This window comes from Purpureocillium takamizusanense, chromosome 3, assembly GCF_022605165.1.
Source record: "Purpureocillium takamizusanense chromosome 3, complete sequence".
Taxonomy (NCBI): domain Eukaryota; kingdom Fungi; phylum Ascomycota; class Sordariomycetes; order Hypocreales; family Ophiocordycipitaceae; genus Purpureocillium; species Purpureocillium takamizusanense.
This window is the reverse complement of record NC_063070.1, coordinates 649,148-660,190: the sequence shown is the minus strand read 5'-3', so window position 1 is coordinate 660,190 and position 11,043 is coordinate 649,148. Positions and strand designations below refer to the sequence as shown.

The following is an 11,043-nucleotide window of genomic DNA, read 5'->3' as shown; positions in this document are numbered from 1 at the left end:
CGGAACACCCTTGCACCAAAGCAGGGGAGGGGGGTGTGGGTAAAGTGACGTCTGCAGGGCGCCAGGCGACGGGGAAGGCGAGAAGACGGCCGCTCCAGGAACTCATGCGTGGGTGCGATGCTGCGATATGCCCCGGAGGGTGTGTGTGTTGCGTCGTGGTGGTGGTGGTGGTGGAGGAAGCGGTTCGGAGGCAGCGAGGGGAGGAGGAGAAGATTTGCTGTGGTGTGCTGCAGCTCTGGAATTGGGCCGTTGAGATGGAGGGGGAGCGCGACCCAGATGTGGTAAGGGTCGGGTAATGACGAAGGCTGGCGCGAGGGGTCGTGGCTTCCATTCTGGATCGGGCGGGCTGGCGGTCCCGCCTTGGGGGGAGGGGGGGGGGGCGTGGGGCGCTTGACCGAGCGTCGGGGCCCTCCTGTGTTGTGCTGTGCTGAGCCTCTGGCGCCTGGGGCGTGCTGGGCGTGCGGATGAGGTGATGGAAGTTTGGTGCTTCCAGTAGAGGTTGTTCGCTGGCCGTATTGCTGGCGAGGTTGGGTTCTGGCAGTACCAAGGTAGTAACGTTAGTACCTGGTGTGGTGCTGCTCCTGCTGCTGGTGCCCTGGGTTGGGATATGGGATGGAAGAGTGTGCCGCCGGTGCAGGGGTCCGGCCGTCTAGGTCGGGGGGGTTCAATATCATGTCTCACCCGATGCACCTCGATTCTTGCGGGCGGGAGCAGCAACACAGACAGGCAAGCCTGTCCGGCCGGTTGGAGGGGAGGGGTGTGCCATGCAAGCATAGAAGAAAGGCCAGCCCGCGATCGATGCGCCGTTGAACAAATGCTGCCAATTCGGGACGCCTTTGCGTATGCTCTCATGTACAAGCAATGGAGAGCAAGCGACCAGAACAAGTAAAAACGCGAGAGTAGAAGAAAGAAGATTTACTAGAGGCTGCCGCCGCGCGAGGATAGTTGCGTTGCGTTGCACGCACTGCACGGCCGGCCGGTTTACTCTGGCATGTTGTAGTGAGCGCCAAATACCGACAAGGCCGTCCAGCCTCTGCAGCCAGAAGGTAGATACGTAGGTACTTACTTTCCCATACCCAAACAGTGTACCTAAAACACAAACACACACACACCTTTCCTGACCTCCGGTCAAGTCAGTCAGGCATCGGGCACCGTGCAGTCAGTCACGCGGCAGTGGCAGGATGCCCGCGTTGTCTCTGCTTCCCCAGCTCCTCCGGCATGTGACGCATTTCGACATTCGCAAGGTAGGCGTCATTACAGCCACCCGCTCGGCCCCCCCCTCGCGTACATTATTGCAGCTGCAAGTGTTCGCAATGGCCTCACTCTCCTTCTTTGCTACTAGTAGTTGCTAGCCAAGACTTATTTTTATCCATCTTAACGGTCGCGCGTCCCATCGCAAGGCATTGCGCCTCCGTCGTCGAGCTGGACGCCATGGCTTCCCGTCCGCTCGCTAACGCATGCACGATGCTGCACGCATCGGCTCTCAGTCCGATCGTCTGGTGTCTCTAAGCCACAGTAGGGGACCAGGCCCCGTGCCAACGAATGTGTATGGAGAGGCTCCGGGGTCCCGAGGCCACGACCAGAGATAGGCCAGAGACGAATCGGTGCCAGTTTCTGCGTGGCTTGGGTTCCATGGATGCCATGCTTCCGCGAGCTGGGCGTCCGTGGATTGGGGATCCATCTGTGCCCTCTGTAGGGACCTAGCTGGTTCCATTAGTACTAAGGCTGCCGAGGATCCGCCACAGTGGGCGCTCCCCGCCAGCGCGTTCAGGTTGACAGGGGCCTTGGCCGGGCACCCCGAGCGCGCCGTGTCGTGGCGGTGCGCAGCCACCCGCCCCCAAGGTTTGGCCTGCGCCTCAGGGCTCTCTCCCTTCACTCTCTTTCACGTCTCTCTCCACCCTTTCGACCTCTGCCGTCATTGTCGTCGAGTACCTACGTAGTATGATCCCGTCACCTTGCATCCGCATGGGGACCCAGCCGGTCGTGCCCGCCCGGCGCGGCCACGAGGCATGCATGTCAGTCGCGGAACGGACGAGCACCGCTTTGTCTTTGTCTCGACGGTGGAGCGCAACGGAGAGACCTGCATGCATGCAGCAGCAGCAGCGGCCCTGAAGAGTTTTCTTGCCATGCCATGCCCGTGGCCCAACCTCGAGGAGCACGCGATATGCGGGCGAAATACACTCTACACTCTACGTGCGTACATACATCATGTCACGTCACATCGTCATTGCCGTCGGCCGAGCCCTCCCTGTCTCGGTAGACATGGAGCGGAGATGACCCCGCGTCGCGCAGACTCCGCTGCTCGCGCTGTGTGACCTCCAGAGGACGTACGTGTAGCGTAGGTACACGCATCGACCGAGGTTGACCTGACCTCGACGCTCACACAAACTGTTGTCTCTGCAACGAATACCGCTGCTGGTGCCATCGACAGCGGGTGAAGTCGTAGAGCGGCGGCACAACATCCATGCCTCTGCCGCCGTTGCAGCTCGGCTGTTTGTCCGTCTGTCTTTTAGTAGGTACGCATTAGTACTACTGGCAGGCACTAACCTTATTTACCAGAGGTACTAACGTACGCACGACAGGTACTAGCCTTGCCGACATGCTTGCCTTTAGTAGTTAGTACTTCGTACGTACAGTACGTACGCAGGCTGGCGTGCATCCAGAAAGGTGTCTGACACAGCGCCAGGCCCTGCCCAGCGCAAACTGAACCAGTTCGTCGGTCGAGTCGTTGGCCCGAGGCGAGGCGCGCTACTTGCCGAGAAAAGACGTTGACGGCCGCGAGACTAGCGCGTCCAACACACGCCCGCCTCCATTGCCAGCCAAACCAAACCAAAACCTGACAACACTCACTTTCCACTGCCACCACTCATGCAAGCCCAATTGCTTTCTGCTGCTGGGAAAGGGCAGGGCGGCAAGGCCGAAGCTGAAAGTCTCCACAGCGGCCAAGCCAATCGTCATGCACTGCGGTCCACGCGCCCCCAGGAACCCCCTGATGAACGACCATCGCCAGACCGTGGCACAGCAGCGTAGTACCGATCCGTGCCTTTGCCGCTCTTGGCAACGGGGGGCGCCGGCAAGGCTTCAGCTATGACGATGTTGGTGCCGATGCTGGCTACACGGCGGCAGCCTCGTCGACGATTCGGGCCCGACTTCTTGTTGGGGGAATTTCGGCCGGCAGAATTATTGGCCAGCCGCATGCTCACGACGTATATTTCCGTAGGAGGCGCGAGCAGTGCCACGCTTGGTACAATAGACGTGACCGTCTATCGCACGCCGCGCTCCGTCGGCGGCGCCTCGGTGGTGATGGCGGTGGCGGCGTCTGGCAACATATACTTTGTAGACATGTCTCGAAGGGGGGGGAATAAGCAAGGAAAGGCAGAGAGGTTCGTGAACGTCGAGCACATGGAAAAAGTAAGTGGATCAATTGCCCTTGCTACGGAGTGCCCGGCGTCAGGTCCTTCTCGAATATCTTGTAGTCGGCCGGCCCAGTCAGAAGCGGCGCCAACGCCGGGTATTCGTCCTGGAAGCTGCCTAACTTGACGATGCGATAGCCCATGCGCAGATACCAAGCTTGCATTCGCGTCTTGAGAGCGTGCTCGAAAGTGGTTGGCACGAGCAACTCAAGCTGCATCTTGGTGCAACCGATGCGGCGGCAGTGGCCCTCGGCGAAGCGCACCAGGTCTCGCCCCAGCCCACCCCCGCGATACGTCTCGTCCAGGGCCAGCATGCCGAAGTCGCCGAGCGTGGGCGACAATGTCTTGACGTAGACGCACCCAATGACGTCTCCAGCCCCGGCCGAAGGTGAAGCGCCATGATGATTGAGCCGCGCGAGGACGAGGTGTTGGTCCTGGATAAACTGCGCAATCTCGGCGCTGCTGGTCCTGTGGTAGCCGTCGTGGAAGATGCCGGCCTCGGCGTCGAAGTAGACCTTGTTTACGAGGGCCGCCACGCGCGCGGTCAAGTCGACGTCCCGGGAGGCCGGCGGCGGCGCGAAGCCTATGGTGATGTCGTCGGGCTTGGGCGCCGCGGTGTGAGGGGTGGTGGAACGGTCCGGCGTGAGCGTCGAGTCGGGCACTGTCACCTCGGACACGAGTCTGTCGACGTCTGGCGGCATGGTTGGCAGGGAGGGCAACAAGGCGTGTTGCGTCCTCCGTTGTCGATGCGCTTCGCAGCAGAATGCAGTGGCACATTCTTGAATAGCGTCAGCAATGTCTTGCGCTTGTCGTCGCGCGCCCTTTTGCTATTATCTAATACTGCGACGTTTGAGCCCCTACCCGGTAAAGGCCGCTTACGGCGTAAGGCTTTGCCTTTATGCCTAGGTTAGTAGCTTTTACACGCCCGCCTTGTTAGACTACTACCTTTGTCACTACGTTTCGCTCGCTCGCCGTTTCCCACGCGCGCCGCGATAATCAGCATCGCGACTGAGGCACCTCCGACGACGACGTCGGACGCGGACGAGCTGTCGCCGCCGTCGCCGCCGGCCGCTACCCCAGAACCCTGAGAGGGACTGTTGCATGCGTATTGATCGCAACGGCACGCAGGCACACGATGATAATCTACAGTATACCGACTGCCCACCCTTGTGGTGCATGAGTCCGTACCGTACATGGATGGATGCGTTGCACGCCCGCGTACACCGCAAAAAAGTACTTGGCAAGAGTACTTCGTACTGGGTAGGTAACACGGCACGCCCGCAAAACGACCTTACCTACGTGGCATCACCCTGCAGCGTGTGCATTAGGCGCGGGCGCGGCACAAGGTTTTTTTTCTTTCTCTTGGGTGCTTTCTTCTTTCTTTTCCGAAGCCATCCTGCGCCGCTGCTGGGTGCCTCGGCTTGCTCAATTTCTCCTGCCGATTGACTGGCCTTGCATTGACACAGCATCTCGTACTTCGTAGCATAGCATAGCATAGCATTGCGTCGCGTCGCGTCGCATTGCATCGCATCGTATCAAATTGCATCTCGTCGCATCTCGTCGTCGCATCAACGGGCCCGACGAGTGTCGTCGTCGAGAGCTGCGCTGGGGGCCGGTGGAAGGTTGGGGCAAGGCTGGTTGGCAGGCTGGGCTGGTGCATCCTATCTCGGGGCCGCCACACATCGAAAATTGCCCACACTTTCCATCCTCCTCGTGTAGTCGCACGGCAGGGCAGCTGGCAGGCGGTTCGCTCGCACCTGCCACCCATTAGTTAGGTACTTACCTACCTCGGGGTATCGCACGCCTCGCCTCGCGCCTGCGCCTCAGGCCGCAAACCTTCCAAATCGCACTTCTCCATCGCAGGCTCTCGACCCTCTACGTATTCTCCACCATCAACCCCGCCACATGACACCGTCGATATTTCTTTCGGCATACGCTGCACTTGCTAGGCTCGCCACCGCCCAGTAATATTGTCACGTTGCTCGAGACGTCGCCGCCCGAGGTAGGCAGGTAGTCTCACTTCAACGGAACCCGCCATGTCCGGGCACGAGCCCAGCACTGCTGTCCGCCCGTCGCACACCCTGGGCCCGCTCGCAACAACCATGCACACGGAACCGGAGCAAGGCCCGCTTGCCTTCTCGCAAGACTACGAGCAGCGCCTACGCCAGCTGGTCCATAGCCCAGATCAGTTGGCCAAGGCGGGCTACGTAGTTCACCAGCTCTCGCCACAGGAGCTGGCAAAGAAGAAGCGCTGCGTGTCCTGCTCCAAGGGTAACGGTGCTATCCCCACTTCCTCATGTCTCAGTCTTGACTGATGTTGGTCTCGCGGCAGTTCTCAAAGGCCGGGACAGGTTGCAGGCCACAAGACAGGTTGCCTCGTTTGCTGGCCGTGATGGTCCAGTGGCCCAGCATGCGAAGAATGGCGCAAAGAATTTCAGCACGCACGCCTCAGCTCGCCGCTCTGACACTCATTACGACAGCAGCAAGAACGCGACCAGCCAAGATGCGTTGCCAGAGGAGGACAAAATGACGAGCGCCCGCTGCACGTTCCATCCTGGCAAGGTCGCTTACAGGGTAACGCGTCCATAACGTCGCCTGCTCTTGATAGTCTCTATGGGATAGCTGACTCGGCCCATGGTAGAAATGGACTTGCTGTAACCAGGCCATCATGGCGAAACCCTGCACTAGCCATGAGAACCACACGCCACGTGCCTACCGTGGCGGCGAGCTGGAGGAGAACTGGGAGTTCTTCGCTACCCCTGCAGCTTCACGTGCTACACGCCCGGCGACTGCCGTCGTCATTGACTGCGAGATGGGCAATGCGGCCTCGGGTGAGTCGGAACTGATACGCGTCTCGGTCATCGACTTCTTCACTCGTGAAGTGCTCCTCGACAAGCTCGTGTCGCCGAACGTCCCGATGGCCCATTATAACACGCGCTACTCTGGCATCACTCGGCAAATGATGGAAAACGCCCGCCGGCGCCGCACCTGTCTTGACGGTCGTCAAGCGGCCAGAGAGGCGATATGGCGATTTGTCGACCCAAAGACTATTGTAGTTGGCCATGGCGCCCAGTCGGACTTGACTTCCCTGCGCTGGATTCACACGGTGATAATAGACACATTGATGGTCGAAATGAAAAGGCGGCGGATGGAACGAGAGATGGCAGAGGCCACCAAGGCAATGCAGGCAACGCAAGTCAACCATGGTGAGCGCGATAGTGAAGATGGTGGCGTTTCTCTTGAGGCAAGCAATGACAACGAAGGGAAGACGGCGCCGCAAGCTGAAGGAGGGCTTTCGCTCAAGGCCTTGACCCTTGATCGGCTTAACAGAATCATCCAGGTAAAGGGCCAAGGTCATGATAGCGTCGAGGATGCCATTGCGACCAGAGACTTGCTGTGCTGGCAAGTTTCGCATTATACCCAGTTGGCGGACTGAGTTCGGCCAGGAGACATGGGGGGTAGGCTGAGAGAAGATGCGAACATATGGAGGCAGGACATGGCTAAAACCGATGCACGGTCGCCTACTTGCTCGTTCGGCGATCGACGGATATTGGGTCTCAAGGACGGTCTCCGATGTAGATCCGCGACGGCAACCTTGGTGGGCGGACTGGGGCCTCTGGCGCGCAGCTCGCGAGCCGGCGCATAGTGTGATCGCACGAGGCAATGCGGCAACGGGCGTTCCGGCATCGATAGATTGAGAAGACGGGCACACTTGCTGTCGGTGGCAGAGGCGTAGCGAAGGTCGTGCCTTGACGCAGCTAGTCAGAGCAGGGAGTCCGAGATGCGCGCTGGCGATGGCGTAGCGAAACTATTTCCCCAAGCGCCCGTGGCTTTCGTTTATCGTGCCAGATCAGACCGTGGTTCGCCTGTGCAACCCCGGGTGCCTGCCCCTCTTGATGCGACGAGGCCCGCGCAACGAGGCATCGCCTTGTCTTGGGGGTGCGGCTGACCATCGGATGGGGTGCTTTGCATGGCATGTGCGACTTATGTAGGCTGGCGAGGTACTTGGGTATATATGCAGCTCCGCCGGGCTTGCACCCTGACATCTGATAGTAAGGACTCGAACCATCTCTTTCCGGTCGCAGTCACATCAGCCTTCTGCCCTCCCGGCATCTTTGTTGCCTGCCGCGCGGTGATTCAGGACACACACCTCCGTTTTCGCGCTTAGTATATACCTTTTTACCTACAAACAGAGGAACAGCAGCCTTGCACGGCGCATCGCCATCACCACCACCACCACCACCACCACATCATCATCATTATCACCATCAATCATGTCGATGCCCGCCACGGTGGCAGTCGTTGGCCTCGGTGAGCAACACCAACAGCGGGCGGCGGTTCCCCCTGCCGTCACAGCCCCCCCCCGTGTCTCATCATGGTTCGCGTAAATCTGATCCCCCAAGCGCGGGATCACACACAGGAGCGCTGGGTCTCGTCACGCTCAAGAATCTGGCCGAGAAGGGCCTCGACGCGACGGGCTTCGAACGGGCTCATGTCGTGGGCGGGTTGTGGAACTTTAAGGGCGAGGGCGATGAGACGACGGTGCTCGAGAGTGAGACGGCCCTTGCTCTTCTTTTTTTCCCGGTCTTTCTCTCTCTCTGCCTTGTTCTTTGCGCGTGGCAATGGCAGCAGAAACCCCGTTGTCTGTGCGGAAGAAGAAGAAGAACGGGCGGCTTACAACGTACCAGGCACCGTGTCGAACATCTCCAAGGAGCGCGTAAGTGACGAACGACGAGGGTCATCATTATCTTCCCAGCAGCGCGGGCGCGGGTGCGGGTGCGGCTTTGCGTAGTATTCATTGGGGAAATGGACCTCATTCATATCTGATCTGATAAGCCGCGGGAGACTGACGCAACGACGTCTACGCAGGGTTGCTTTACCGACTTTCCCTTTTCCAAAGGCGAGTACCCCCCCCCCCCCTTTTCCTGCTTCCCCCAGCTCCGCTCGTACGGCAGTTCGTCGCCTTTCTTTTTGTATCTCTCTCTCCCTCTTTCTCTTCTGTGGTGACGAGCAACGACGACAGGCGACGGCGATGTGGACAAAGACAAATACGGTGATCTTGACGAGATGGCTTCGTTGACAGAAGACTGACTAACTAACATGCGTCGCGGCACGTTCACGGACACGAGGAGACAGGCACGCCCACGCATCCCGAAGCACGCCACGTTCAGCAGTACCTGTGGGACTACGCGGCGCACTTTGGCCTCGGCCCGCGCATGCGCCTGGGAACCGAGGTCCTGGCCGTTGAGCGCGACGAGGCGTCCGGGAAGTGGAGGGTCGAGACGGCGACGGCGACGGGAGGAGGAGGATGCGCCGCTGCGAGCGGTGTCAAGACTACTAGTAAGGAGACGACGACGGAGGAGTGGTGGTTCGACAAGGTCGTATTCGCCACGGGCATCAACAAGATGCCCGTCATGCCGTACGTCGAGGGCATGGAGCATTTCGAAGGCGAGGTGCTGCACAGTAGTGGTTATAAGAGGCGAGTTTCTTAAATCACACCCACCCCCCCTTTTCATCAGTCTCTCACCTCCTCCTCCTCGTCTTCCCTTCCTTTCCAGATATTCACATTCTCCCCCTCTTCCATTACGTTTACCCCCCGTATGCCCCCTTTGCCCGTCCGTCCCTTCCCCCATGTACCCCTGTGTGTGTATCTATCTGCGTCTGCACTCTATGTGGTGCTCGCAACGTGAGTGAAGACTTACTGACTTTCGTCCGCCTCGCCTCCTCGCGCGCGGCTGGGCACGGCGACGGAACTTCAGACCCGCCTCGTTCCAGGGCAAGACGGTCCTCATCGTCGGCTTCTCCAACTCCGCCGTCGACACGGCCACTACGCTCGCCGGCCACGCCAAGCATGTCTACGTCGCGCGCCGCCACGATGCCTTTATCGTGAGTGCCTTTTGACGAGCGCCTCCGTCTGCTCCCCCTTCCCACCTTGTTGAGTTTTCCCCTTCCGCAAAAAGGGGCCGTTGGCTGAACTGAACCCTTCCCTCTGCGCGTGTAGCTCCCGCGAGTCGTCGACGGTAAGCCCCTCGACCACGGCTTCAACCACCGCAAGGCGCTCGTCCTGCGCGCCGCCAAGGCTTTTCTGCCCGTCGCCGCCTCCGACGCCATGATGCGTCGCTCCCTCACCGCCATCCACCTCAGGGGCTTGCCCAACAAGGACGACGGCATCGACACAGACTCGCAACGACCTCGGATTCCGAGCGCCGTCGCCCTCGACCTCGCCAACGCGCCGCTGCCCACCCGCGCCCCGCCCCTCGTCTCCGACTCCATCTTCCACGAGGTCCTCGCCGGTCGTGCCAGCCTGGTCCGCGCCCTTCGACAAGTCGAGGGACCCCGCGCCGTGCTCCTGGCCGACGGCCGACGCATCGACGACCTCGACGCCATCGTCTTCTGCACCGGCTACCAGGCCGACTACGCCCTCGCCGGCGAGCACGACCCGACGCGCGAGCAGCCAGCGGGCTGGGCCGCCGCCGCGGGTTCCAACGGCCGCCGCCTGCCCCGCCTCTACCGCAACCTCTTCTCGCTCGACCTGCCGCACAGCCTGGCCTTCATGGGCTGCATCGCCTTCACCAACCCGGCCTTCCTGGTCTACGACCTGGCGTCCATGGCCCTGGCCAGGGTCTGGGCCGGCGAGGCCGCCCTGCCCCCCCGCGCCGTCATGGCCGCCAGCGTGGACGCCCAGCAGGCCCGTCTCGTGCGCCTCGCCCAGGACGGCGCCGGGTCCGTCATCCCCGGCTGGATCGACGGCGACGAGTGGACCGCGTGGGCCGACGAGGTCGCTGGCACGGGCGTGCTGCCGCGCCTCGGCTACGGCCCCGCGGGCTGGTCCTTTTGGCTGCGCGATAGACGCCTGTGCGGCCTCCTCATGGATGGCATATCCAGTCCACACATGTACAGGTTGTTCGAGACGGGCAAGAGGAGGGCTTGGGAAGGGGCTAGAGAGGAGATATTTCGCATCAACGGAAAGTCGCCGTAATATTGACAAGGTGGCCCCAGAATTAGGCGCAATGGTTGCTCTTATGGCTCGAATATCTTGAACGATCATGGCTTGCAACGCGGGAAATCACCCTATAGATTTTTTTCGAGGGTGCCTGAGCATCTGCAGCCGCTATTGTACGCCAATGTAGCACTGTCTCGAACTCCCGTGTCCTGTGCCTACGCACACCCGTCTGCCTCAAGAGGTGGCATGCGAGCCTTTACAGACTACGGTTCGTGATCGACACGGGTACCTTGTAGATGGGACAATAAAATCTCGTAAATAGGTATTGCTCCACGGAGTGAGTGCTTTGATAGTCTACTTCACATGCGCAGGGATAACCAAACGCCACGTCGACATCATTATTTCCATTTCGTCATGTTCTGAGCATGTGATATAGCACGATGTCGACGATAAGTCCCGTCCCAGCTCACCCACTACCATAACCCCAGCTGTGAAGCACCGTATCGTACTTAGAATCTGCAAAATGGTTTTACAACGCCTGACCCACGGTCATACCGGGAGAGGTAACCTCGGGCTGCTGTACTCCTGGCCGGCGTGTCCTGGCTCTCGGGGGTGGAGGTGGCGGCATATCTGCGAGCGTCGGGCTGTCGGCACTTCTGCGTCCCGGCTCGATGCCCACGGTGCCGG

At 60.3% G+C, this 11,043-nt stretch overlaps 4 protein-coding genes across 5 annotated transcripts; 3 read left to right on the top strand and 1 right to left on the bottom strand.

The window, feature by feature from the left end:
* Window positions 1–3,433: 3,433 nt before the first annotated feature.
* Window positions 3,434–4,114, bottom strand: JDV02_003723 (uncharacterized protein; the record flags this gene model as incomplete). Its single annotated transcript, XM_047984886.1, has 1 exon — window positions 3,434–4,114. The coding sequence occupies one exon, from the start codon at window positions 4,112–4,114 to the stop codon at window positions 3,434–3,436; it is 681 nt and encodes a 226-aa protein (XP_047840861.1).
* A 1,335-nt stretch (window positions 4,115–5,449) lies between these two features.
* On the top strand, window positions 5,450–5,728 carry JDV02_003722 (uncharacterized protein; the record flags this gene model as incomplete). Its single annotated transcript, XM_047984885.1, has 1 exon — window positions 5,450–5,728. The coding sequence occupies one exon, from the start codon at window positions 5,450–5,452 to the stop codon at window positions 5,726–5,728; it is 279 nt and encodes a 92-aa protein (XP_047840860.1).
* A 353-nt stretch (window positions 5,729–6,081) lies between these two features.
* Window positions 6,082–6,849, top strand: JDV02_003721 (uncharacterized protein; the record flags this gene model as incomplete). Its single annotated transcript, XM_047984884.1, has 1 exon — window positions 6,082–6,849. One exon carries the CDS (start codon window positions 6,082–6,084, stop codon window positions 6,847–6,849), a length of 768 nt encoding a protein of 255 aa, XP_047840859.1.
* A 506-nt stretch (window positions 6,850–7,355) lies between these two features.
* Window positions 7,356–10,700, top strand: JDV02_003720 (Flavin-containing monooxygenase). 2 transcript variants are annotated; one of them, XM_047984882.1, is made up of 7 exons: window positions 7,356–7,724; window positions 7,834–7,965; window positions 8,102–8,130; window positions 8,283–8,313; window positions 8,550–8,892; window positions 9,173–9,299; window positions 9,415–10,700. In XM_047984882.1, the coding sequence occupies exons 1-7, from the start codon at window positions 7,688–7,690 to the stop codon at window positions 10,390–10,392; spliced, it is 1,677 nt and encodes a 558-aa protein (XP_047840857.1). In that variant the 5' UTR covers window positions 7,356–7,687; the 3' UTR covers window positions 10,393–10,700. The 2 variants fall into 2 exon arrangements, with proteins under 2 accessions (XP_047840857.1, XP_047840858.1); XM_047984883.1 differs by lacking the exons at window positions 7,356–7,724; window positions 7,834–7,965; window positions 8,102–8,130; window positions 8,283–8,313 and having other exon boundaries at window positions 8,327–8,892.
* The last annotated feature ends 343 nt before the right edge of the window (window positions 10,701–11,043 follow it).

Coding starts and splice junctions, on each gene's coding strand:
- JDV02_003720 (XM_047984882.1), top strand. CDS start 7,688: ATGTCGATGCCCGCCACGGTGGCAGTCGTTGGCCTCG. Junction 7,725..7,833: donor GGTGGCAGTCGTTGGCCTCG/GTGAGCAACACC, acceptor GATCACACACAG/GAGCGCTGGGTCTCGTCACG. Junction 9,300..9,414: donor GCCGCCACGATGCCTTTATC/GTGAGTGCCTTT, acceptor CTGCGCGTGTAG/CTCCCGCGAGTCGTCGACGG.